This window comes from Xenopus laevis, chromosome 3L (assembly GCF_017654675.1).
Source record: "Xenopus laevis strain J_2021 chromosome 3L, Xenopus_laevis_v10.1, whole genome shotgun sequence".
Taxonomy (NCBI): domain Eukaryota; kingdom Metazoa; phylum Chordata; class Amphibia; order Anura; family Pipidae; genus Xenopus; species Xenopus laevis.
The window spans coordinates 7,396,169-7,421,319 of NC_054375.1; the positions used below are offsets into that span (position 1 = coordinate 7,396,169).

Consider the following 25,151-nt stretch of genomic DNA (forward strand, 5'->3'; position numbering starts at 1 on the left):
GGTGTCAGATGAATGATCCAATATATCTTATACGGGGGCTCATTTTGCCTGGAAGATGTATTAGAGCTCACTCTATTAAACTCACCAGACATCACGTCTCTCTACATGCAGGATTTGTGCAAAAGTTATATTTCAACAAAATAACTGCCTTTTGCACAAACTCTGCATGTAGAGAGACGTGATCTCTGGTGATTTTAATAAAGTGAGCTCTAATACATCTTCTAGGCAAAAGGAGCCCCCCTATAAGATGTATTGGATCATTCATCTGACACCCAACTCTTGAATGAAGACAGAATGAAGAGAAACAGATTCTGAGAGAGGAATAGTGAAGATAAACTTGATTATTTCAGAAACGCTACTGAATTTTTAATTGATTGTTTTTAGAAATCATCTCATTTTAGTATGATGAAGCTTATATCGAGATTTCATTTTCACAATAGTTCCACTTTAAGACCCAGCACTTTACTGTACGGATGACTGATTCAGATTAACAGGGAAAAGAAGAAAAACAAACAACGAGACCAGAAGCTCAGCTCGCTGACTCCCTGCTACCCTCCCCAACCCGCAGCCAGTCTCAGGACACCTCGATGATCTCCATGCTCCCGGAAAAGTTCGACTGGCTGCCTACTTTCCCCAGTTCTTCTCGAGATCTGCTGTCTGCCAGCCCTTCCCCAAACTCCATCTGACAGCTGCGGCGCTTAAACTGCTTCTCGAAGGGACTTTCCTCGTGCCAACTTCGACGGGAGTCCCCGCGGGCTGAGGGTTTCTGCCTCCTGCGCACCGCACAGGAGCTTTCTGCAGGGAGTTGCCCACAGCTGTAAGCTGTGAATGTCCCGCCCCCATACAGGGCGGAGGCAGAATAGAAGTGGGCGGGGGAGTCAGAGGTGAAGTACCAGCTGCCAGTTAGTGAGGTGGCCTGTGTTGTTAGAATGTCTGAGTGCCAGTCTTTGAGGCCCAAGCCAGATCTGGCCAGGTGCTGCTGGCTGCTGGACAGTCCAAACAAGAAGTTTGTTTTGCGGTTGTCCTCCATACTTCCGCTGCGGAACAGTGGGGTGGCTAGTGACCTCTGGGGCAGAACGCTGGCCCGTCCCATGTGCTGTTGTTGCCTGAGAGTGGCCTCTGTTTGCCGGGTACCAATGGTTTTATCTAGGACCCCCGCCGCTTCCTCTTTGTCTGGACTCGGCTCCGGTGTCTGCTCAGAAACCTCCTCGACCGGTGAGAACTGGCACATCTTGCCGCCACCTTCCAGGGTAGGGGGAGGTTTGTAGAACTCTGTATTGTCCTCAGAACTGGCGGAAAGAGATGTCACGCAAAAAGGCACCGACTTGATATCCAGAGAGAACGAGCGCTTGATTTTATTGCTGTCCCCGAGCTTCTCAGTGGGAGACACATGAAGTCCGTTGAGGCCTTGCAGAAGTGGGGTCTCCTCTACGCATGAAGGCGGCTGTACTCTGGAGGGCTCGGGCTGCGGCTCTGCTGAGGTAGGACGGCTATGCAGCGGGCTTGGTGGGTGGTGGGTCTCTGCAGAGCCGACTTGCTCGTTGGTGTTAAGTTCCAGCTGAAGTTTCAGTTTACACGGTGGCGCCGTTTGCCCAGTATGAGCCTTAATTTTCTTCTCAAAATCTAGAAGCTGCCCCAGGAAGTTGAAATTCGGAGAGATGGTCGGTCTCTTCTCCTTCACAAACCTGGAGGAAAGCACAGGAGATGCCATAAAGCATTTTATAGAAACCGGCCCCACAAAGCCATTACATTTTTAGAAATGTTACTACATTTTTGCAATTGAAGGCTGTGTTACTGTACAAGGATGCAAAGAGATTGGGTTGTGCTCTCCAGGCCTCCAAAACAGAAGGGGGAAAAAAACATCATTCCAATGAAATACAGAAAGCATAAATACAAATACAGACAAAAGTCTGAGCCAAACAGGGTTATTTTCTTGTCTTACACAATACCTATTGTAAGCAGCAGTCCTGTCCTGCTTTATGGCAGCTGAGATTCTAGCTATCTGTATAACAGAGCATTCTGTCCCAGTGGCTGCACAGATCCTATCTGATCCCCATTGTAAGCAGCAGTCCTGTCCTGCTTTATGGCAGCTGAGATTCTAGCTATCTGTATAACAGAACATTCTGTCCCAGTGGCTGCACAGATCCTATCTGATCCCCATTGTAAGCAGCAGTCCTGTCCTGCTTTATGGCAGCTGAGATTCTAGCTATCTGTATAACAGAACATTCTGTCCCAGTGGCTGCACAGATCCTATCTGATCCCCATTGGAAACAGCAATCCTGTCCTGCTTTATGGCGGCTGAGATTCTAGCTATCTGTATAACAGAACATTCTGTCCCAGTGGCTGCACAGATCCTATCTGATCCCCATTGTAAGCAGCAGTCCTGTCCTGCTTTATGGCAGCTGAGATTCTAGCTATCTGTATAACAGAACATTCTGTCCCAGTGGCTGCACAGATCCTATCTGATCCCCATTGTAAGCAGCAGTCCTGCCCTGCTTTATGGCAGCTGAGATTCTAGCTATCTGTATAACAGAGCATTCTGTCCCAGTGGCTGCACAGATCCTATCTGATCCCCATTGTAAGCAGCAGTCCTGTCCTGCTTTATGGCAGCTGAGATTCTAGCTATCTGTATAACAGAGCATTCTGTCCCAGTGGCTGCACAGATCCTATCTGATCCCCATTTTAAGCAGCAGTCCTGTCCTGCTTTATGGCAGCTGAGATTCTAGCTATCTGTATAACAGAGCATTCTGTCCCAGTGGCTGCACAGATCCTATCTGATCCCCATTGTAAGCAGCAGTCCTGTCCTGCTTTATGGCAGCTGAGATTCTAGCTATCTGTATAACAGAACATTCTATCCCAGTGGCTGCACAGATCCTATCTGATCCCCATTGTAAGCAGCAGTCCTGTCCTGCTTTATGGCAGCTGAGATTCTAGCTATCTGTATAACAGAACATTCTATCCCAGTGGCTGCACAGATCCTATCTGATCCCCATTGGAAGCAGCAGTCCTGTCCTGCTTTATAACCAGGATAAGTGCACAGCAATTACCTATAAGCCTCATCCAGGGACATGTCCATCCTCTTCATGATATAGGCAATAGCAATGGTTGCAGAACGGGAGATCCCAGCTAAGCAGTGCACTAGGACACGGTCATTTGAAGCCTTGGCTTTCTCTGTTTCATAAATAATCAAAAGGAGAAAAGGTTATAGGCTGATCATTTACTAAGACTCAGGTTGTGGGTCGAACTACAGCTCTCACTTGTCTGATCAGTTCACTTAGTTCTTTGCTAATGTTTCTTGCATGAAAGACGCCGGAGGAAGAGCAGATATACCGTGGCCCTACCTATGAAATCCACAGATTTGTCCAACCACGGCAGGATCTTTTCGCAGAAGCTGTCGTTCACAGGTACCCGCAGAAAGTGAGAGTCTGAGATGAAGTCTGGTTTGGGGCAGGTGTTGCTGGCGTTCAGTACGTACCCGATTTCATTCTGCTGAATCAGCTCCTGCGCCGGGGGCAGAAAGAAAGGTAAGTGACTGGGAAATTCTATGGGGGGAATTCACAAAAGTGGAGTAAAAGTGATGATAAACTGTTGTAAAAAAAACTTTCTCCATATTTACAAACAGAAATCCGCCTAAATTCCGACTCAACTGCCACTTTTTATTTTTTAGTGAAAGAAAGTTTACTGACACTAAAGCTCAGTATAACTCTTTTCCATGTGTCCGATCAATTCTAAAATAATTTGCTCTGATTTGGTTCCCCCAATCTTCATTTCACACCTCTTGTAGGTGCCCCATTGGGGAGTTATTAGCCTATTAATAGAGATTAGCATTTTATAGTCAGGGCACAAGTTTCTGTCTAACTCTATAGGTAAAAAATTCTCATTAACAAAACAAGTAAAACCAGCACTTTAGGATGGAACTGCTTTCTGGCAGTCTGTTGTTTCTCCTACTCAATGTAACTGAATGTGTCTCAGTGGGACCTGGATTTTACTATTGAGTGTAGTTCTTAGATCTAACAGACAGCTGTTATCTTGTGTTAGGGAGCTGTTATCTGGTTACCTTCCCATAGGGTTGCCACCTTTTAAAATAATCTTCACCGGCAGGTGGAGGGGGCGGGGTTAAAAGGGCAGGCCGTGATGCTAAAGGGGGCGGGCCATGATGAGCTATTGGCTGGCCAGGTTGTGCCATCAAAGGGGGCGGAGCCAAACACACACATTTGGCATGAAGCCCAGGAAAAAAGGTGAGTTTGGAGCAAGCCACGGGCTTTTTTTAGGTGTATTACAAATTTACCAGCAGCTACATTGCCGGTAAATTTGTAATACCGGCCCCGGCCTTGGCTGGTGTTTTACCGGCTAGGCCGGTAAAATACCGGCCGGGTGGCAACACTACCTTCCCATTGTTCTGTTGCTAGGCTGCTAAGGGTGGAGGTGATATCACTCCAATTAGCAGTACAGCAGTAAAGAGTGACTGAAGTTTATCAGAGCACAAGTCACATGACTGGAGGCAGCTGGGAAAGTATATGTCTAGACTGACCGGCTTAATAATCGTTAATCACAGAATTGATATCGTTAAAATGTCGTGGGAAAGACAAAATAGGAAAACTTTCTGTTTTAAAGACAAATTCACAAAAGTGGAGATAGGGGTTTGTGAATTTGGTAGGATTTTTTTTTATTTTGTCTGAATATCACCACTTTTGTGAATTTCCCCCTATGACAAAAACCCCACCTTCTGGATACGAGATCATAGGATAACAGGACCTGGAATCTGGTGGAAGACCTCACCTTGTTGAGTACGTCCTTTTGGCAGCCGAGGTACAGGTGAGGGAGAATGCGAGTGGGGCCCACGCTGGACACAGGCAGGCAGGGCTGGGAGATGCAGGTGGGAACCATAGAAGCTTTGCCTTCACACAGCCCAGGGAAGCACGCGGAAAATTCCGAAAAACCCCCTAGACAGCGAGTAAATTACGATGAATTATGGTTGGAAAAGTGCCATAGCTAAGGGGCAGATTTATCAAGGGTCGAATGGAAAATTCAAATTCGAATCAAAGCTGTCAAATTCGACTAGGGAATAATGAGTTAGTTTTGAGTTTTTTTTAAAAAAATTACATTTTCGAGATTTATCATACTCTGGCCCTTTAGGAACTCAAATTTGGCTATTCTTCCCCGAAAACCTGCCGAATTGCCATTTAAGTCAATGGGAGAGGTCCAGGGAACACTTTTGATTTGTTTTCAGCCTTCCTTTAAACTCGGATGGAATCAACCCGATTCGAAATGTATTTGATTTGAACTTTAAAAACTCGATTCGAGGTTTTTCTCCTAAAAAAAACAAAAAAAAACTCGGATCGAGTTTTTAAAATTAGGAACAAATTAGATTCGCGTTTTGGGGTCGAATCCATTCCGAGTTTAAAATTTTTTATTATTTTAATAAATTTCGATTGGTTGAATTTAGAATTCATGGGAGTTTAGGGGAGTTTTTAAAAACTCACGTGAATTTGAAATTCGAGCTTTGATAAATCTGCCTCTAAGTGTCAGATATGAGGCAAGTTTACAGTATTTTTATTCTTAAATCACAAATTAATTGAGAATTGTCAGTATAACTTTAAATCCCCCCACCCCCATAAGGTGCTTTCTCTACTGTAAGCTTCCATCAGCTTGTTCTAGTCCCACCCACTGCTTGAGTCCCAGACTCCAGTACCTGAGAGAAGTTGCACATTGTGGAACAGTTTGTCCAGTTTCCCAAGCAGAACAGACAGGAAACACTCGGCAGGCAAAGCGGAAACATCCACCGAACTCTGATCATACACGACCACCTGCTGGGTCTGGCAATCCAGTTCCACCTGTAGAGGGAGACACAGAGTAAGGGCAATAAACATGGCTGCTGCCACCAGTACTGCAGAGACTACAAGCACATTCACTAGTGTATATTTGCTATCGGGTGAAATCTCAGCGCCATTCTCAGAGCTTCCTCCTAAAGGGAACTCTGAGTATCACTCATGTATTATAAAGCATAATGTACCCCCTACTGTAAACGATAAGGATATTAGAAGTCACTGAGGGGTTGTTCTGTGACCATATAAAGGCACAAGGCTGCAGGCTGAGTTATACAGGGAACTCTGAGTATCACTCATGTATTATAAGGGATAATATACCCCCTACTGTAAATGATAAGGATATTAGAAGTCACTGAGGAGTTGTTCTGTGACCATATAAAGGCACAAGGCTACAGGCTGAGTTATACAGGGAACACCGAGTATCACTCATGTATTATAAGGGATAATGTACCCCCTACTGTAAATGATAAGGATATTAGAAGTCACTGAGGGGTTGTTCTGTGACCATATAAAGGCACAAGGCTGCAGGCTGAGTTATACAGGGAACTCTGAGTATTACTCATGTATTATAAGGGATAATGTACCCCCTACTGTAAATGATAAGGATATTAGAAGTCACTGAGGGGTTGTTCTGTGACCATATAAAGGCACAAGGCTGCAGGCTGAGTTATACAGGGAACTCTGAGTATCACTCATGTATTATAAGGGTCGGCAACCCCCCCCCCCTCCGAGCTTCTTTAGAAGGTCAAAATAACTCTTTACACTTCACTATTAGAAAAACACACATAGATAATAGAAAGTAATTGAAAAAAGTTGTTATTTCTGGGGAACTATCTGAAACAAACTGAACTGAAAAAGGTGTTGGAAGGTGAGCAACCCCTAAAGTAAAAGAGCAATGGACTATGCTCTGCGCCCCTCCTCACCGTGTGTTTGGCCAAGTGCTGGATGAGTTCCACAATCTGGACCTTGTCCTGCTGCAGCCTCCTCTTCATCAGTTTGGAGCAATTGATGTTGACGGCTTCGAGGATATGAGCGGTGTTGAACTCCACAAAGGGGCGACTGTCAATGAGCAGCAGCTTCTCCGTTCCCCCTTCCATCCAAGTGACCAGCTTTTCGGCAGTCAGTATCCGGCATTGGGGACTCTCGGAGGCCATCACAGCGCCTCTGCCCAGGTGGAGGAGCAGAGTGGGGGTCGGTTATGGTTCTGTCAGGCTCATTGTGCTCCCCAGGTGCATCAGGGCATCGTGCTGATAAGAATCTGACAGTTGGACTCGTCTCACTGGCGGCCGGGGAGCTTGTTTGGGAGGCAGTTGCACAAGTACAAACAAAAGATGCTGCGACGTTGTATACGAATTACATCATTCCTTCACCTTCGCTCCCCAGTTCAGCCTCTTCCTCCTCCTTCAGCTGTGCCTGCAAATGGGGGGGACGGAGCACATGGGGGAGTTCAGCAATGTTTCTCTTTCACGGGAAGGGAGGAGAATGGAAAAAACATTGGAGAAATCCAAACTCATGGGGAAGGTGCAGAAGAAGAATGACAGGCCAAGGAGGAGATGATTAGGGGGAAGATAAAAAAGCAGAATGGGAATGAGCTCATCGCTATTGGATTTAGTCACAGGCACTTCTACACACCACGTTAACTCTCACACTCCCACGCAAATGAGACTAGTGAGACACCGTAGCTTTCCAATTCACCTCCCACCAGAAGTGCACCATGCTGGAAAAGGCGAGTTAGAGCTCAACTACAACTCCCAGCAACCCCCCTGGGCAGGACCGGTTATCCAGAATGCTCAGGACCTGGATAATGGATCTTTCCGTAATTTGGATCTTCATACCTTAAGTCTACTAGAAAATCATGTAAACATGAAATAAACCCAATAGGCTGGTTCTGCTTCCAATAAGGATTAATTATATCTTAGTTGGGATCAGGTACAAACTACTGTTTTATTATTACACAGAAAAAGGAAATCATTTTTGACAATACGGAAGGGTGGCTCGGCTTTGTCCAGTCAAGGGGGGCCCGGCTTTTTAGGAAAGTTCAGCACTGCCGGACCCCCCTTCAGGCCCGGGCCACTTATACCCCCTGTGTCCCCCTGATGGCGGCCCTACAGAGAGAGAGATATATATATATATATATATATATATATATATATATATATATATATATATATATATATATATATATATATATATATATATATTTATTTATATTTCTTTTCCCTGTCGAAGATTCCTGTAAGGAATCAAAACATTGGACTTTAAATAAACCTTTATTTTATCTGAACTTTTGACTATGTGGAATCATCCTTGGAGTGCTGTCACCTGCTGGGATATATATATATATATTTATACACAAACGCACACTCTCTCTCTGCGCTTCATATATTTCCATTATGACTGAGAATTGGGGCTGGCGTGTGGCATAACTGCTTTCATTCTGAGTGTCTGCAATAAGCCAATTTGTCTCTTGTTAAGTGCAGATATGACAGCGGCACTTACAGAAGAGAGAACCTCCGAGTACAACAAAGAGTGACTCATGAAACTCTATAGATCTGTCCTTATGTACTCGCGGAGTGAAAGAGGACTATCCGCCCACCTGGGGAATCCCAGCAACCTCTCACAGCTGATTCAGGCTCATCCACCACTCACCGGAATCACCGCCCAAAAACAATCATTATATTCCCTGCACTGTTGGTTCTCCTCTCACAACAGCAGACAGACCTGGAGGAGAACAGACTTCTGCTACATTGTTTAAAGAGTCAGAACCAGGCAGGGACACAATGACAATGAGGACTGAATGGATTTTGGGAAGTTGCCGAGACAATTTCTTTCAATGGGTATAAGGTTTCAAGTGGAGTTTCCCTTTAATAAAAAGTTTAGGGATTAAAGGGGTTGTTCCCCTTTAAATAAACTGTTAGTATGATGTAGAGAGGGATATTCAGAGACAATTTGCAATTGGTTTTCATTTTTTATTATTTGTGGTTTTTGACTTATTTAGCTTTTTATTCAGCAGCTCTCCAGTTTGCAGTTTCAGTAATCTGGTTGCTCGGGTCCAAATTCCCCTAGCAACCATGCATTGATTTGAATAAGAGACTGGAATATGAATAGGAGAGGCCTGAATAGAAAGACGAGTAATAAAAAGTAGCAATAATAATAATAATAATAAATGTGTAGCCTTACAGAGCTTTTATTTTTTTTAGATGGGGTCAGTGACCCCCATTTGAAAGCTGGAAAGAGTCAGAAGTAAAAGGGAAATTATTCAACAACTATAAAATATAAATAATGGAGGACCAATTGCAAAGTTTCTAGGACATTTTAGAACATACTAAAAGTTACCTCAAAGGTGAACCACCTCTTTAAGATGAAGAATACGGGGTGTGGTGTTGTTTAAAAATGACACTTAGGGGCAGATTTATTAAGGTTCCAGTTGTGTTTTCCACGAAAATTCAAGGTTTTTTTTTTTTTTGGTCAAAAATAAATTTTTCAGGTTAAAAAAGAAAAACCTTGATTATTATTTTTTTTTTAAACTGGAATCATTCGAGATTTATTATACCCTGACCCTGAAAACAGTTAGATTCCGAAAATACACCAACTAAACCCTGAACACTATAATTTGGGTTTTCTTTTCATTCAAGTATTTTCTTAAAATTAGAAATCATTCGAGTTTTGCGTTCATTCGAGGTAAATTAAAGGAGTTATTTACTAAAATCCAAATTTTATCTCATATTAATAAAAAAAACACGACCAAACTCCCATCCCCGATTTGACCTTATTTGTTAATTAAAAGAACTTGAATTAATTGGATTGGGGGGAAAAAAACCCTATAAAATCATCAGATTTGTTTCTGACTGTTTTCACGAAATGCTCCATTTTTTCAGGTTTTTACATGAACACCCTGAATTTTTCGGATTTTCAGGCTAAACGCAGTACAAACCCTGATAACTTCAATTCAAACTCCTATAAACTTATACAGGACCTCGACAGTGTGAGATGGCGGATTTTCACATTCGGGCTTTTTGCAGCATCGGGGTATAATAAATCTTGAAATCTTGAATCTTTTTGTTCCACAAAAAGCCCGACCAGATAAATTTGAGGTATAATAAATAATCGAGATGCACCAAATCCACTATTTTGGATTCGACCGAACTCCCGAATTCTTCGCTAAAAATTCAGCCGAATACCGAACCGAATCCTAATTTGCATATGTAAATTAGGGGTCGGAAGGGGAAAACATGTTTTACTTCCTTGTTTTGTGACAAAAAGTCATGTGAATTCCCTCCCCGCCCCTAATTTGCATATGCAAATTAGGATTTGGGTTCAGTTCGGCCGGGCAGAAGAATTCGCTGAATCCTGCTGAAAAACGCCCGAATGCTGAACTGAATCCTGAATTCGGTGCATCCCTAATAAATAACATCCTAAAACTTGGCTTGTGATAAACAACTAGGGATGCACCGAATCCAGGATTTGATTCGGTATTCGGCCAGGATTCGACCATTTTCAGCAGCATTTGGCCGAATACTTGTGCCTGGCTGAACCGAATCCAAATCCTTAAAATCATGTGACTTTTCGTCACAAAACAAGGAAGTAAAGTCCACGGCTCTCTTTTACCCTCCCCCTCACTCATTTGCATATGCAAATTATGGTTTGGATTCGGTTCGGTATTTGGCCGAATCTTTCGCAAAGGATTCTGGGGTTTGGCCGAATCCAAAATAGTTGATTCGGTGCATCCCTATAAATAACCCTTTAATGACAAAAGATTCTGCTTTTACTATGAGTTACTAGGATGCTTTAGCCTAGCAACCAAGCACACAGGTCAGGGAGATGAAGAGGAAAAGTAACCCGCGCTGCACAATATGTTGGCGCTTTATAAACACATGTTTACATTCAGGGTCGGACTGGGCCGGAGGGAAACGCAGTGGGCCCCAGATACGCTCCTTGTGGGTGCTATGGTTTAGAGTCCTGCGCGGAACCGATTTGTTAAATCCGACCCGCATACTTACCTGGTTGGACCTGCTACCTGACCCACAAGTACCTTATCCGCAACCCGATCCGCGACCCGCTGACTATCAAGAAACAGGAAGTGCCGTCGTTGTAAACCAGAAGTGACATCATTGGAAGTAGGCGTGATCAGAAAAAAAAGAGTAAAACTCGCTATTGAGAAGACCCGCAAACCTAGAGAACCGCTGACCCGCGTCTATACCCGCTCCCGAAATTTCTACCTGCAACCTGCAGGGTTCCGCAGGTTTTTGCAGCTAACCCATGGGTACCGACCCGCTGCAGGACTCTACTGTGGGTGCTGTGGACTCCCCCTCCCCTGGTGGGACCCCCATACCCCACTCCTCGCTATTTACTTAAGACCCGACAAAGTGAATTGTGACCCAGCAGCACCCGATACAGGGAAGTTACTAAATGGGGAAGAAGCAGGAGGGAGCCAGTGAGGCAGCTGAGGGATTTATATAGAACTTCTACACCCCCAGCCTTGCACCTCCCCCCACTAGGACATATATTAATATATAGGGACTATTTTAGGCAGGTGCCAAATACAAGACAAGGGAGACTTACTGACCCGTTCCCTTACACACAGCCCCCCAATATTCCATTCTCTCACTTCCTCACTGTTCTCTCATTCATTCACTGGTGTAATCATTAAAGGACCAGTAACATCTTTTTTTTTTTTAATTAGTTTGTATAGACCGGGAAAAAAAACCACCAACGCAAATTAAACGTTAAAATTGCAAGTCTTTATTAATAAATTACTGAATCTCCGCTTGTGCTCCTCTTCAGAAAGCGACCTGGCGATCCATCGTTCCTTATAGGATATAGCCAGTGAGGAGAAATCGAGTGCCGCGCGATTGTCGCCTTTTCTGAAGGGGAGTGCAAGCGGAGTTTCGGTTATTTCTTAATAAAGACTTTGCGATTTTAAAGTTTCATTTATGTTGGTGTTTTTTTTCGATCTATACAAACAAATTTAAAAAAAAAAGAAAAGGTTACTGGTCCTTTAACCCCCCCATGTGAACCAGCTGCTGAGCAGGAGCAGAAAAGTCGGGTCAGTCCAAATCAGGGAAGGATCGATGCCCTTTCTATTCCCCGTCCGGGTGGTTGCAACTTTTGAAACAATGCAGCAGAAGCTGGTTAATTAACAAACCTATGAAGATTCAGGCAAGACTGACTTGTGCTACATTGTTTCAAGAATCAGAACCAGCAGTGCACAAGGGAGAGAAGAAAATAAAAAAAAGGGAAGTCGGAAGCCGGCATTTGAAAGTGGCGAGCCTCGAGGAGCAGTGCGAGGTCGACCCGAACCCCACATATCACTATTAGCCAAACTTTTTTCGGTTTACTTCTAAATACCGTGTACATAGAGGAAATAGATGCTTCCTGGTATTTACATGGAGTCCTGATGGAATTAGCAGAGTTTTATTATTATAATAATATCTAATAATCTGGGATCTCTTCTAATGGCCAAAGAAATGATTATTAACGAGAGCGATAACAAGGTGCTGAAGCAAAAGTCGTTTATGATGGAAAACTTCTCCCGCTAGCCACTTTATGTGTTTATTGGCCAGTTAAAGGGCGCAGATCGCAACAGGCTTGAAACTAGAAGTCGGCATGAAACAGTCAGTTTAATATTAACCGGATGACATTGTTATCTATAAATGTCCTGTAATCTGGTGATAGATTAACCCTCACACTGTTTATTATGTAACACTCATTACTCTGTCATTTCTTTTTCTTAAAGGAACAGCATCACTTTTTATATAATATTTCTGCCACTGGGACAGAATGCTCTGTTATACAGATAAATAGAATTTCAGCTGCCATAAAGCAGGGCAGGACTGCTGCTTACAATGGGGATCAGATAGGATCTGTGCAGCCACTGGGACAGAATGTTCTGTTATACAGATAGCTAGAATCTCAGCTGCCATAAAGCAGGACAGGACTGCTGCTTACAATGGGGATCAGATAGGATCTGTGCAGCCACTGGGACAGAATGCTCTGTTATACAGATAGCTAGAATCTCAGCTGCCATAAAGCAGGACAGGACTGCTGCTTACAATGGGGATCAGATAGGATCTGTGCAGCCACTGGGACAGAATGTTCTGTTATACAGATAGCTAGAATCTCAGCTGCCATAAAGCAGGACAGGACTGCTGCTTACAATGGGATCAGATAGGATCTGTGCAGCCACTGGGACAGAATGTTCTATTATACAGATAGCTAGAATCTCAGCTGCCATAAAGCAGGACAGGACTGCTGCTTACAATGGGGATCGATAGGATCTGTGCAGCCACTGGGACAGAATGTTCTGTTATACAGATAGCTAGAATCTCAGCTGCCATAAAGCAGGACAGGACTGCTGCTTACAATGGGGATCAGATAGGATCTGTGCAGCCACTGGACAGAATGTTTTGTTATACAGATAGTTAGAATTTCAGCTGCCATAAAGCAGGACAGGACTGCTACTTACAATGGGGATCAGATAGAATCTGTGCAGCCACTGGGACAGAATGTTCTGTTATACAGATAGCTAGAATCTCAGCTGCCATAAAGCAGGACAGGACTGCTGCTTACAATGGGGATCAGATAGGATCTGTGCAGCCACTGGGACAGAATGTTCTGTTATACAGATAGCTAGAATCCCAGCTGCCATAAAGCAGGACAGGACTGCTGCTTACAATGGGGATCAGATAGGATCTGTGCAGCCACAGGGACAGAATGCTCTGTTATACAGATAGCTAGAATCTCAGCTGCCATAAAGCAGGACAGGACTGCTGCTTACAATGGGGATCAGATAGGATCTGTGCAGCCACAGGGACAGAATGCTCTGTTATACAGATAGCTAGAATCTCAGCTGCCATAAAGCAGGACAGGACTGCTGCTTACAATGGGGATCAGATAGGATCTGTGCAGCCACTGGGACAGAATGCTCTGTTATACAGATAGCTAGAATCTCAGCTGCCATAAAGCAGGGCAGGACTGCTGCTTACAATGGGGACACCTTTTTTTACACAGCTCCTTTATTATACATGACACATAGCTTCGTACCTCCGGTATAATCTGATATTTTGATACTTGTTCCTTTAAGAATACGTTTTAAAAGAAAACACGAATGCAACAATTGCAGCCTATCAGCGTTATCACTGACACGTAATAAAAGAAGTGTACTGAACATATGAAACAGAACAATTATGTGTCTATAGCTGCACAAGTAACGGCTTTTTATGAAAGTAAGAGAGAGATCAGTCCAGTCCGTATGTCCTATAATAACACTCGCTGATGTCATCGTGATAGAGCGATAAACCTTTCACTCTGGGTGATGTCACTGCTTTTAAATGAGACGCTCTCAGTGCTTACATCATGTCAGCCAATCAGAGGGCTCCTCTCCAGAAACCAATGGGGCCTCGCATTAACCCTTTGGAATCTGAGGGTCTCACAGTCCACTGTTAGGGCTCTTACACATGAGCGTTTTTACCTGCGTTCCGTTTTTCGGCGTTCAGCCGCAGGGGAGCGCAGGAATAGACGCATTTAATTATTTCAAATGGGGCTGTACTCGCACAGGCGCATGTAGGCGCCGAACGCAGGAAAAATGCAGCATGTTGCGTCTCAACCTGCGTTCGGCGCCTACATGCGCCTGTGTGAGTACAGCCCCATTTGAAATAATTAAATGCGTCTATTCCTGCGCTCCCCTGCAGCTGAACGCCGAAAAACGGAACGCAGGGGAGCGCAGGTAAAAACGCTCATGTGTAAGAGCCCTTAGTCTGCCCATGTGCAGGGTGTATAAAACTACTACTGATTACATACACCAAAGACCAAGCCCTGTCTAATAATGGTTCAATTTGGCAAATAATACAATAGTAACCCTGTTATATGCTAAGGGGGCTCTGACCAAATGTTGGCCATCTCCAGGAGGAGTTTGGGGCATCCCATTATAATTATATTAATATAATTGTAATATAAATTGTAAAATATAATTAAGTAATATTATAATTAATCCTTATTGGAAGCAAAAACAGCCTATTGGGTTTATTTCATGTTTACATGATTTTCTAGTAAGGTATGGAGATCCATATTACACAAAGATCTGTTATCCGGAAGATCCCAGATGCCAAGCATTCTGGATAACAGGTCCTATATCTGTACCTTAAATCTACTAGAAAATCACGTAAACATTAAATAAACCCAATAGGCTGGTTTTGCTTCCAATAAGGATTAATTATATCTTAGTTTGGATCCACTACAGGGTACTTTTATTATTACAGAGAAAAAGGAAATCATTTTTAAAAATTTTGGATTATGAGGATAAAATGAAGTCTATGGGAGACAGCCTTCCTGTAACTCAGAGCTTTCTGGATAACGGGTTTCTGGATAACAGATCCTATAACTGTATGGTGTAGAGAGTGATATTCTAAGACAATTTGCAATTAATTTGGATTTTTTGTGGTTTTTGCGTTATTTAGCTTTTTATTCAGCGGCTCCCCAGTTTGCAGTTTCAGACATCTGGTTGCTAGGGCCCAAATTACCCTAGCAACCATGTATCGAATCGAATAAGAGACTGGAATATGCATAGGAGAGGACTGAATAGAAAGAGGAGTAATAAAAAGTAACAATAAATTTGTAGCCTTACAGAGTAGTGATGTGCAGGCTGTCCTGATACCCATGGGTCGGACAGGTTCGGGCCGACCCACACATAACTATTACAGAGTATTTGTTTGTTTGACGGGTGACCCCCCACCCTCCCATTTGAAAAGCTGGAAAGAGAAAAAGGCAAAAAAATTAAAAAACCATAAAAAATAAATAACGAAGACCAATGGAAAAGTTGCTTAGGATGAACCATTCTGTAGTATGCTAAAAGGTGACCCTTCCCTTCAACACCCCCCAGTGGCACGAGAAAGAGAGAGGAGTCTGTGTTGCAGTTGTACTGGCCCTTTAATGCACATGCAGAGAAGATGAAGTCATTCGCTCTTTGGCCTTGTAATAAACTGCTCTCATCCAGTCCATGTCCCTTTATCCCTGAGATAAGCGTGAGCTCATGATTGTACATGTGAATAGCCGCTCTCATTCAATAGCAACTCACAGCTCTGCTCCCACTACTCACCCTCTCTCTGCTCCATTCAGTATATATATATCTCAATGGCTGGACACACTGCAAGAAATACCCACATTTCGTTCCAATACACAGACAACCAAATAGCATTCTAGAGGCAACTTCCCCTTGAATTTGATCTCTGACTCCATAGGTCACATGTGAGGGAGACCAACAATGATGTCAGCAGGGGTGTGATGTCACAATTAACACCTTGTTCTATATCAGTCACAGATCCACGTTGCTAAATCCAGAAACGTCCGGCACTGGGATCCATAAAAGAAATATACAGCGTTTAACAAATGTAGCCTGGGGTTTCTATAGTGCCTGTCCCTAGCAACCAGCTGCTGTATAGAAAACATGGAAATGACTCCCCCATGCTCACACCCCCAGCTCTGTCCAATGCTGCCTGTATCCGAATTTAAAATTCGGGTGCAACCAATGGGAAGCAGGAAACAAGGCCGGTAACCCCCCCCCCCAAAAAAACAAACAAACACTGAAGGTAAAGACGAGTTTCCCTGAGATTCGCCAATTTTCCTGGTAGCCGGGAGCACCCACGCAGAGCTGGACCAATGCCTGCAAGCAGCTGGCTACTGCTGGTAACAGAAATGTAATTGGGGGATTGTTTATGCTCTACCCCCCCCAGTCAAGTCATTTTTGCCAGATGTGTAATATCAGATTTATTAAGGGTTGAATTAATTTTTTTTTATGGTCAAAACTCTCATATTCAATTTGTGAATTATCCAAACTCGATAATACTATTAATTTTGAGATTGATCAAACTCTGGCCCTTTAAATAATCAAATTAGACTATTCACTGCCTAAAACCTGCCGAGTTCATGTATAAGTCATTGGGAGACGTCCAGGGAGAAATTTGGACATGTTACTCGCCTTCCTGACATTCGAGGTTTTGGGGGTTTTTTTCGGAGAAAAAACTTGAATCGAGTATAGTCAACTTAGATTCAAGTTTTCAAGTCGGTAAAATTTGTGCGAGTTTTAGATATTTGATTTTTTTAATAAATAACCCCCCAATCGAGTTAAAAAAAACTCACATGAATTCAAAATTTGACCTTTGATAAATGTGCCTATATATATATGTATCTATCTAGCCCAGCAGAATAAATACAAGCAGCACTACACAAAGACAATAAATGACTCATCCTGGCTGCCTTCAACCAGCCTTCAACCAGACTCCTCATTCAGGCCAGAGAGAAAGAGGGCCCGAGAGAGAAAGAGAGAGGGCCCAAGAAAAAGAGGGCCAGAGAGAGAGAGAGAGAGAGAGAGAGGGCCAGAGACAGCCTGAGAGAAGGGCAGAGAGAGAGAAATGGCCTGAGAGAGAGAGCCAGAGAGAGAGAGGGCCCGAGAGAGAGAGAGAGAGGGGCCGAGAGAGAGGGAGAGAGAGGGAGAGAGAGAGAGAGAGGGCCCGAGAGAGAGAGAGAGGGCCCGAGAGAGAGAGACCCCGAGAGAGAGACGGCCCGAGAGAGAGAGGGCCAGAGAGAGAGAGAGAGAGGGCCAGAGAGAGAGAGAGAGAGAGGGCCAGAGAGAGAGAGACCGAGAGAGAGAGGGCCCGAGAGAGAGAGAGAGGGCCCGAGAGAGAGAGAGGGGGCCCGAGAGAGAGAGAGGGCCCGAGAGAGAGAGAGGGCCCGAGAGAGAGAGGGCCCGAGAGAGAGAGAGAGAGGGCCCGAGAGAGAGAGAGAGGGCCCGAGAGAGAGAGAGGGCCCGAGAGAGAGGGCCCGAGAGAGAGGGCCCGAGAGAGAGAGGGCCCGAGAGAGAGGGCCCGAGAGAGAGAGGGCCCGAGAGAGAGAGAGAGGGCCCGAGAGAGAGAGAGAGGGCCCGAGAGAGAGAGAGAGGGCCCGAGAGAGAGAGAGGGCCCGAGAGAGAGGGCCCGAGAGAGAGAGAGGGCCCGAGAGAGAGGGCCCGAGAGAGAGAGAGAGAGAGAGGGCCCGAGAGAGAGAGGGCCCGAGAGAGAGAGGGCCCGAGAGAGAGAGAGGGCCCGAGAGAGAGAGAGGGCCCGAGAGAGAGAGAGGGCCCGAGAGAGAGAGGGCCCGAGAGAGAGAGAGAGCCTGAGAGAGAGAGAGGGCCCGAGAGAGAGAGGGCCCGAGAGAGAGAGGGCCCGAGCGTTTGCAGGATCCATGTCCATTCATGCTGACATAATCCTTACCCGGGGTTTCCTGTCCACAAATCTAACAATGAGCCACTAGGTTTCCTACCTGATGTTAAATAAAATCACATTTTGTCATCACTTATGGGAAAGATTAATAAATATAAGTTGTTAAAGGGCAAGTAACACGTGACAAGAAAAATAAATTGGAGAAAGAAAAAGGGTTTCCATTTTTTTCCTATAGGCTATGACTGTAGGAAGTTGCGGAGGAATCATTAGTACAAAGGCTCTCATCCAACCCAAAGGGAATTCACTGGCGAGTAAGGGAGGAATGTAGCACTTCCCAGTTGGGCAGGGAAGGGACCAGCACAGACTGGATGGATGCTGGGAGTTGTAGTTTAAAGGGGGTTGTTCATAGCAGGGTGTATATACGATATCTACATAGTGACCAATACAGGCGGTAAGGAGGGCCCTGGTCATTAGAGCTTACAATCTAAACACCGAATGACGATTCCATTCATCCCGAGAGACACACAAAGGGCTGCAAGGTCGCCCGTATGCCACTGCCATTAAAAATATTTTTTCCAACGTCTGCAAAAAGAATCCTCTATGGTTATACTTAGAAGGGGACAATAGAGGGATAAGAAATGTGGGGCAATGTACAGTGGGAATGCAACCACAAGAGCTGACAAGGTTCAGTTCAGCGGGAGGCCACAGGAATGATCAGGAGTCTTGGCTGAAATATGTTTAATGGATCGATTTCATGTTCTGTATCCACAACTAACACTCAGCAATCCAACGGAATATCCATAATGTCTGGCCCCAAGTCACCTGCACTGCAGGAATCCCCCAGAGATCACTTCCCCTCTCTTCTGCTGCACTGAATTAATGACTGTAAACTAGCAAACCAGAGTCTGACGGAGTCATTCTGTATCTCTCTGTACACTTGTACAGACTATGAGCAAACTTAGGGGACTGTTCCTGCTGAATTGTGCTTAGTACAGGGGAATTCCTATGCTGCCATAGTTTTATGGGATCTCTCTGTACAGACTATGAGCAAACTTAGGGGACTGTTCCTGCTGAATTGTGCTTAGTACAGGGGAATACCTATGCTGCCATAGTTTTATGGGATCTCTCTGTACAGACTATGAGCAAACTTAGGGACTGTTCCTGCTGAATTGTGCTTAGTACAGGGGAATACCTATGCTGCCATAGTTTTATGGATCTCTCTGTACAGACTATGAGCAAACTTAGGGACTGTTCCTGCTGAATTGTGCTTAGTACAGGGGAATACCTATGCTGCCATAGTTTTATGGGATCTCTCTGTACAGACTATGAACAAACTTAGGGACTGTTCCTGCTGAATTGTGCTTAGTACAGGGGAATACCTATGCTGCCATAGTTTATGAGCAAAGAGCAACAGTCCCATTATATATATATATATATATATATATATATATATATATATATATATATATATATACAGTGTGTATATATATATATATATATACACACACACACACACACACACACACACACACACACACACACACACACACACACAGAGTATATAAAGCAGCCAAATGTGCATGAATCAGCTCAGGTGGCCAGTGATACAGAGAATGGGACTAGTGTTTATATTATATAATTTTGCGGTGGAGTGAGCGACACTGTGATTTGTGGACGTGATACAATTTACATTATACAGATTATACAAATGATATACATTATACAGTCACATTCCTATAGGAGGCCAAACCTATAGAAGGTTCCTTCTCCTCTGCTTCTTTGTTTTCCTTCTAAGATCTGGAGTTTATTTGTTTTCGAGGCCCCCCTACATGCACCCCCCAATCATGGGAAAGAGCTTCTCCCCCCCCATTCCATGTCACATAGTTGCACCATGACATCAACTGTTGTGAAGTCCGTCCCACTCTGGGGTTCAATTCCCCCGCCCCCCGGAGCTGCAGCTGTGCTCACAATAAAGTGATGTCACCCAGTTCTGTGCATTAACCACTTCAGTGCCAGGGCGCCTCATGCAAAGCCTTGTCTCACAGTTTTATGTACAACATTAAAGGGAATGGAAATTTGCAAAAAATGTAATTCTAAGCAACTTCCTGACATATATTTTATTCCTCATTTCAGCGGGTGTCTTGCAAATGTCTGCACTGCTGGTTTTCTCTTTCGAAACAGGGTTACAAAATTCAGCCTTGTCTGATCTACATTGTCTCCAAAGTCATAATCACCGGGCGGGGAACAGAAAGGGGACAGGGAGATCCAGCGCTCACTTGTATTTGTAATTGTGTTTAAATATCATTCAACATTTGTATTCATATTGGGAAGTAGTACAAAATCACTGTTTCAGATTTCATTTGTTGGGTTTATATGTGGGTTTATACACAAAGAGAGAGAGAGCGAAGAAGAGAGAAAGAGTGAGAGAGAGAAAGAGAGAGCAAGAGAAAGTGAGTGAAGGAGAGAGAAACAGAGAGGACGATAGAGAGTGAGAAAGAGAGAGAAACAGAGAGAGAAAAAAAGAGTGAAGGAGAGAGAAAGAGAAAAAGAGAGAAAGATAGAGTGAGAGAGAGAAAGAATTAACTGTTAGCATGATGTAGAGAGGGATATTCTGAGTCAATTTAAATTGGTTTTCAGTTTTTATTATTTCTGGTTTTTGAGTTATTTAGCTTTTTATTCAGCAGCTCTCCAGTTTGCAGTTTCAGCAATCTAGTTGCTAGGGTCCAAATTCCCCTAGCAACCATACAACTGATTTGAATAAGAGACTGGAATATGAATAGGAGAGGCCTGAATAGAAAGAGGAGTAATAAAAAGTAGGGATGCACCAAATCCAGGATTCGGTTCGGGATTCAGCCTTTTTCAGCAGGATTGTCTGCCCAGCCGAACCTGAATCCTAATTTGCATATGCAAATTAGGGGCAGGGAGAGAAATCGCTTGACTTTTTGTCACAAAATAAGGAAGTAAAAAATGTTTTCCCATTCCCACCCCTAAGTTGCATATGCAAATTAGGGTTCGGATTCGGTTCGGTATTCGGCTGAATATTTCATGAAGGATTTGGGGGTTCGGCCGAATCCAAAATAGTGGATTCAGTGCATCCCTAATAAAAAGTAGCAATAACAATACATTTGTAGCCTTACAGAGCGTTTTTTTTTTTTAAGATGGGGTCAGTGAATTGAAAAGTTGCTTACAATTAGCTATTCAATAACATATTAAATGTTAACTAAAACTAAAAACCTGTCCCTTTGAATATGATCATGAGCCTGTTCTGAATCAAGTTTTCAAGTCCTCCATTTGGACCAGAACAACTACCCCCAACACTGGCATCTTTCCCCAAAAATGTGCCCAAGACACAAACCTCTCCTGCCAACCCCTTAGTTCCAAAACCTCCAAACTTCAATTATCATGAAGGCCTGTTATATAGTGAATAATGTACCCCCTGTCGAGAGATATAAGGATATTATGAGTCACCAGTTCTATAAGCAAATAAAGGTTGTGCTTTTATACAAGTCATGGTACTCCGAGGGGACCTCTAATATCCTTATATTTTACAACAGGGGGTGCATTATTCAGTAAATAACAGGCCTTCATGATAACTGGAGTTAACTGCAAAAAAAAAATCCCAGATTGGGCAACAGTGAGAGCGGAACTGGCCAATCACCCTGCAAGATTGTACCAAGTTCTTGTTAGGACACGGCCACTGGCGAGAGACGTTACATAATCACTGAAATAAATACACCGTGGAAACGGGAAGTTGAGTAAGGAACACGATAACTCAATAATAACAGTAATATTATTAATAATAATAATAATAATAATAATAAGTACATAGGGACACATATCCCACATGAACATCAATCCTAGGCCCAGGCTGTGTGTCACACACACACACACACACACACATATGGGACACACACATACATATCAGGGGACACACACATCGGGGACACACACATCGGGAACACACACGCCATGTTTCTCACTCACCCCTTTTTGGGTAACTTTTTTTCTACCCCTAACTGGGGTAACCAAGGAGAAACAAGAAGCTTATGAGAGAAACAATGGGCTTATGGGAGAAACAAGGGGCTTATGGGAGAAACAAGAAGCTTATGAGAGAAACAATGGGCTTATGGGAGAAACAAGGGGCTTATGGGAGAAACAAGAGGCTTATGGGAGAAACAAGGGGCTTATGGGAGAAACAAGGGGCTTATGGGAGAAACAAGGGGCTTATGGGAGAAACAAGGGGCTTATGGGAGAAACAAGAGGCTTATGGGAGAAACAGGAGGCTTATGGGAGAAACAAGAGGCTTATGGGAGAAACAAGGGCTTATGGGAGAAACAAGAGGCTTATGGGAGAAACAAGGGGCTTATGGGAGAAACAAGAGGCTTATGGGAGAAACAAGAGGCTTATGGGAGAAACAAGAGGCTTATGGGAGAAACAAGGGGCTTATGGGGGAAACAAGAGGCTTATGGGAGAAACAAGGGATTTATGGAAGAAACAAGAGGCTTATGGGAGAAACAAGGGGCTTATAGGAGTAACATCTGTGGTTATTAGAGACCCAGAGGGGTGCAGGACAAACCAGAGGTCCCTCACAGTTGCTGAACTACAACTCCCAGCACTAACTCCCAGCGACTGCCCCAATGTGAAATACCCCTAAACTATAAGCAAAGAGCTCAGCAGACTTAAGCAAACCTCACAATCACTTTATAGGAAATGAATACATGTTCCTGGCCCAAAAGCTTGCAATCTAGCAATGCAGTCAGGGAGAAGGAAAGGAGAACTTGCCCCTGAAAAAAGAGAGAGAAGAGAAGGAAACCTCAGGGGGATTTGGAGGAATAACTCGATGAGACTGGCCTGAAACTTTGTCTAAGAAATCGTTGCAGGACTACAACTCCCACAATCCCCACTGAGAGGCTGAATCTGCTTATTCTTGATATAACCTTCATTAATGACACTTATTAGCGCCCAGGAGCAACTTGTGCCGCCCCACAGCCCCTCACATGGTCTAACGTGACGCAACATGACAGCAAAGGGCACAGTGACGTCACTCTGCCCACTTACTCACCCGCTCTGCTGAGCTTGGGTTCCGGGCCTCGTCAACCGGGTCACCGTGCGGGGTTGCGGGAGGTGCGGGTGAGAGCCGGCTGCGGTGAGGTCACCCGGAGAAGAACAGCATGACGTCAACGCTAGCCAATCCACGAAGCGAAATGAGCTGAGGGGCGGGACTGACCGGAGGAGGGGCTGGGGGCGTGACTGAGATGTTGTCGAGTGTCAGTGTCCATGTGCGTCAATGAAAAAAAGGCGGGGCCGCGCGTACGTCAGGCTGTGGGAGGGTTCTAAAGGGTCACGTGAGGCTTTTATGGAGCTTCGGCGCAAGGTGTTTGTGATTGACGTTTAAAGGGGAACTTTACCTTTTATTATGTGAACCTTTGTAAGCCAACTGGTGTTCATTAGTTGTTTCATATTGTGGCCCATTCCTGGCTGAAGATGCTGTCAGACTGTGAGGCTCCAGTTTCACACACACGATTTCTCTGCTTTAGTTTCATTACAGGAACGACGCCCTTTAACCCTTCCACTGCCACCTGTCAACTGTTTAACTTTTTTGTTCTCTTTCAGTTCATAGATAAGCAATATATTGGGATTTTGTTTTTTTAGGACAACCTAAGCTTTCAGGAGATACCAGAATGTTTGTGCAATTCTACTTCTGTTACAAGATAAATGGGGTTATGTAATAAAAGGCACTGAGTTTGCCCCAGTGCAGTAACCAATAGCAACCAATCAGCAGGCAGCATTTACTGCTCACATGTTTTACTGCAAAAACCTTATCGGTTGCTATGGGTTACTGCTCCTGGGCAAACTTGGTGCCTTTGATTACATATGGGGGAGCGACTTCTAAGGGCAGAGACACACACAGCTATTTCGGGAGATTAGTCTCCCAGCGACAAAACGCTTCTTCGGGCGACTAATCTCCCCGAACTGCCTTCCCGCCAGGTAAAATCTAAAGTTGCCCAAGTTTCCTCGTGAGGCAACTTTGGAAAATGGACGTTCCAAGTGCCATCCCGCCGACAATTTACATTGAGGAGATTAGTCGTCCGAAGAACAAGCGATTTGTTGCTGGGCGACTAATCTCCCGAAATAGCATCGTGTGGCTCTGCCCTTAAGGGTAAGGACACACGCTCAGATTCGGGGAGATTTAGTCACCCAGCAACAAATCAATTCTTCGGGCGACTAATCTCCCCAAACTGCCTTCCCGCCGGCTAGAATGTAAATCGCTGGTGGGATGGCACTCGGATCACTTCGGTTTTCTGATACCGCCCAAAGTTTTCTCGTGAGGCATCTGTGGGCGACTTCAGAAAACGAAGCGAGTGCCATCTCGCCAGTGATTTACATTCTAGCCGGCGGCAAGGCAGTTTGGGGAGATTAGTCGCCTGAAGAAGAAGCGATTTGTCGCTGGGCGACTAATCTCCCGAAATAGCAGCTTGTGTCTCTACCCTAAATGTCAAAAAATTAAAAAAAAAAACACATTTTCCATAATATAAACAAATAGAGTCAGGGGTGATCCTGGCGACCCTGCATATAGTAGAAACACAATTTATTTTATGCATGAAAATACAACTGATTTGAAAATTCCTGTCTCCTGAACGCGCCAATACCCAATATGTTTCGTTTTCGCTTTTTGGAGATTTCAAAAACTCCCAGCAGTGCCAATTCCAAAGCTCCTGAAACCTGCATAGTTCTGATTTCAAGGGAAAATAAAATTGCACTGAAATTAGGTTTTCCCCTAACAAACACTTTTTTTACATTTTTGACGAATCCAAAATAAGTACGTTTGTCTTTCTATTCCAAGCTACCTAGTCAAACGCTTTCCTAAAGTTACAGGGTTTTATAAAATTTTTGAAAAATCTTTTATTTTGTAGCATTGTATCTCTCACATATCATTAGATACAGAAATACATCTCCCTAAATATGAAGGCCAGGGGTCAACTGAACAGTTTGATGCCCAATGTGCATTGGTTTACCTAAGTATGTGGCCTCTAGGCTCCCCAAAAGGAAGACACCCCATATGATTTATCGTTTCTGTCATTCCAGCTAATCAGTGGCGTAACTAGATATTACTGGGCCCCACAGCAAATTA

The 25,151-nt window shown here is 44.1% G+C and overlaps 1 protein-coding gene across 1 annotated transcript; it reads right to left on the reverse strand.

The window, feature by feature from the left end:
- Window positions 1-368: 368 nt before the first annotated feature.
- dusp16.L (dual specificity phosphatase 16 L homeolog) lies at window positions 369-23,239 on the reverse strand. The gene is made up of 7 exons (XM_018240888.2): window positions 23,082-23,239; window positions 6,752-7,241; window positions 5,693-5,834; window positions 4,780-4,943; window positions 3,342-3,501; window positions 3,048-3,171; window positions 369-1,685 (listed from the first exon to the last, which is right to left on the reverse strand). The coding sequence occupies exons 2-7, from the start codon at window positions 6,980-6,982 to the stop codon at window positions 575-577; spliced, it is 1,932 nt and encodes a 643-aa protein (XP_018096377.1). The 5' UTR covers window positions 6,983-7,241; window positions 23,082-23,239; the 3' UTR covers window positions 369-574.
- Window positions 23,240-25,151: the final 1,912 nt, after the last annotated feature.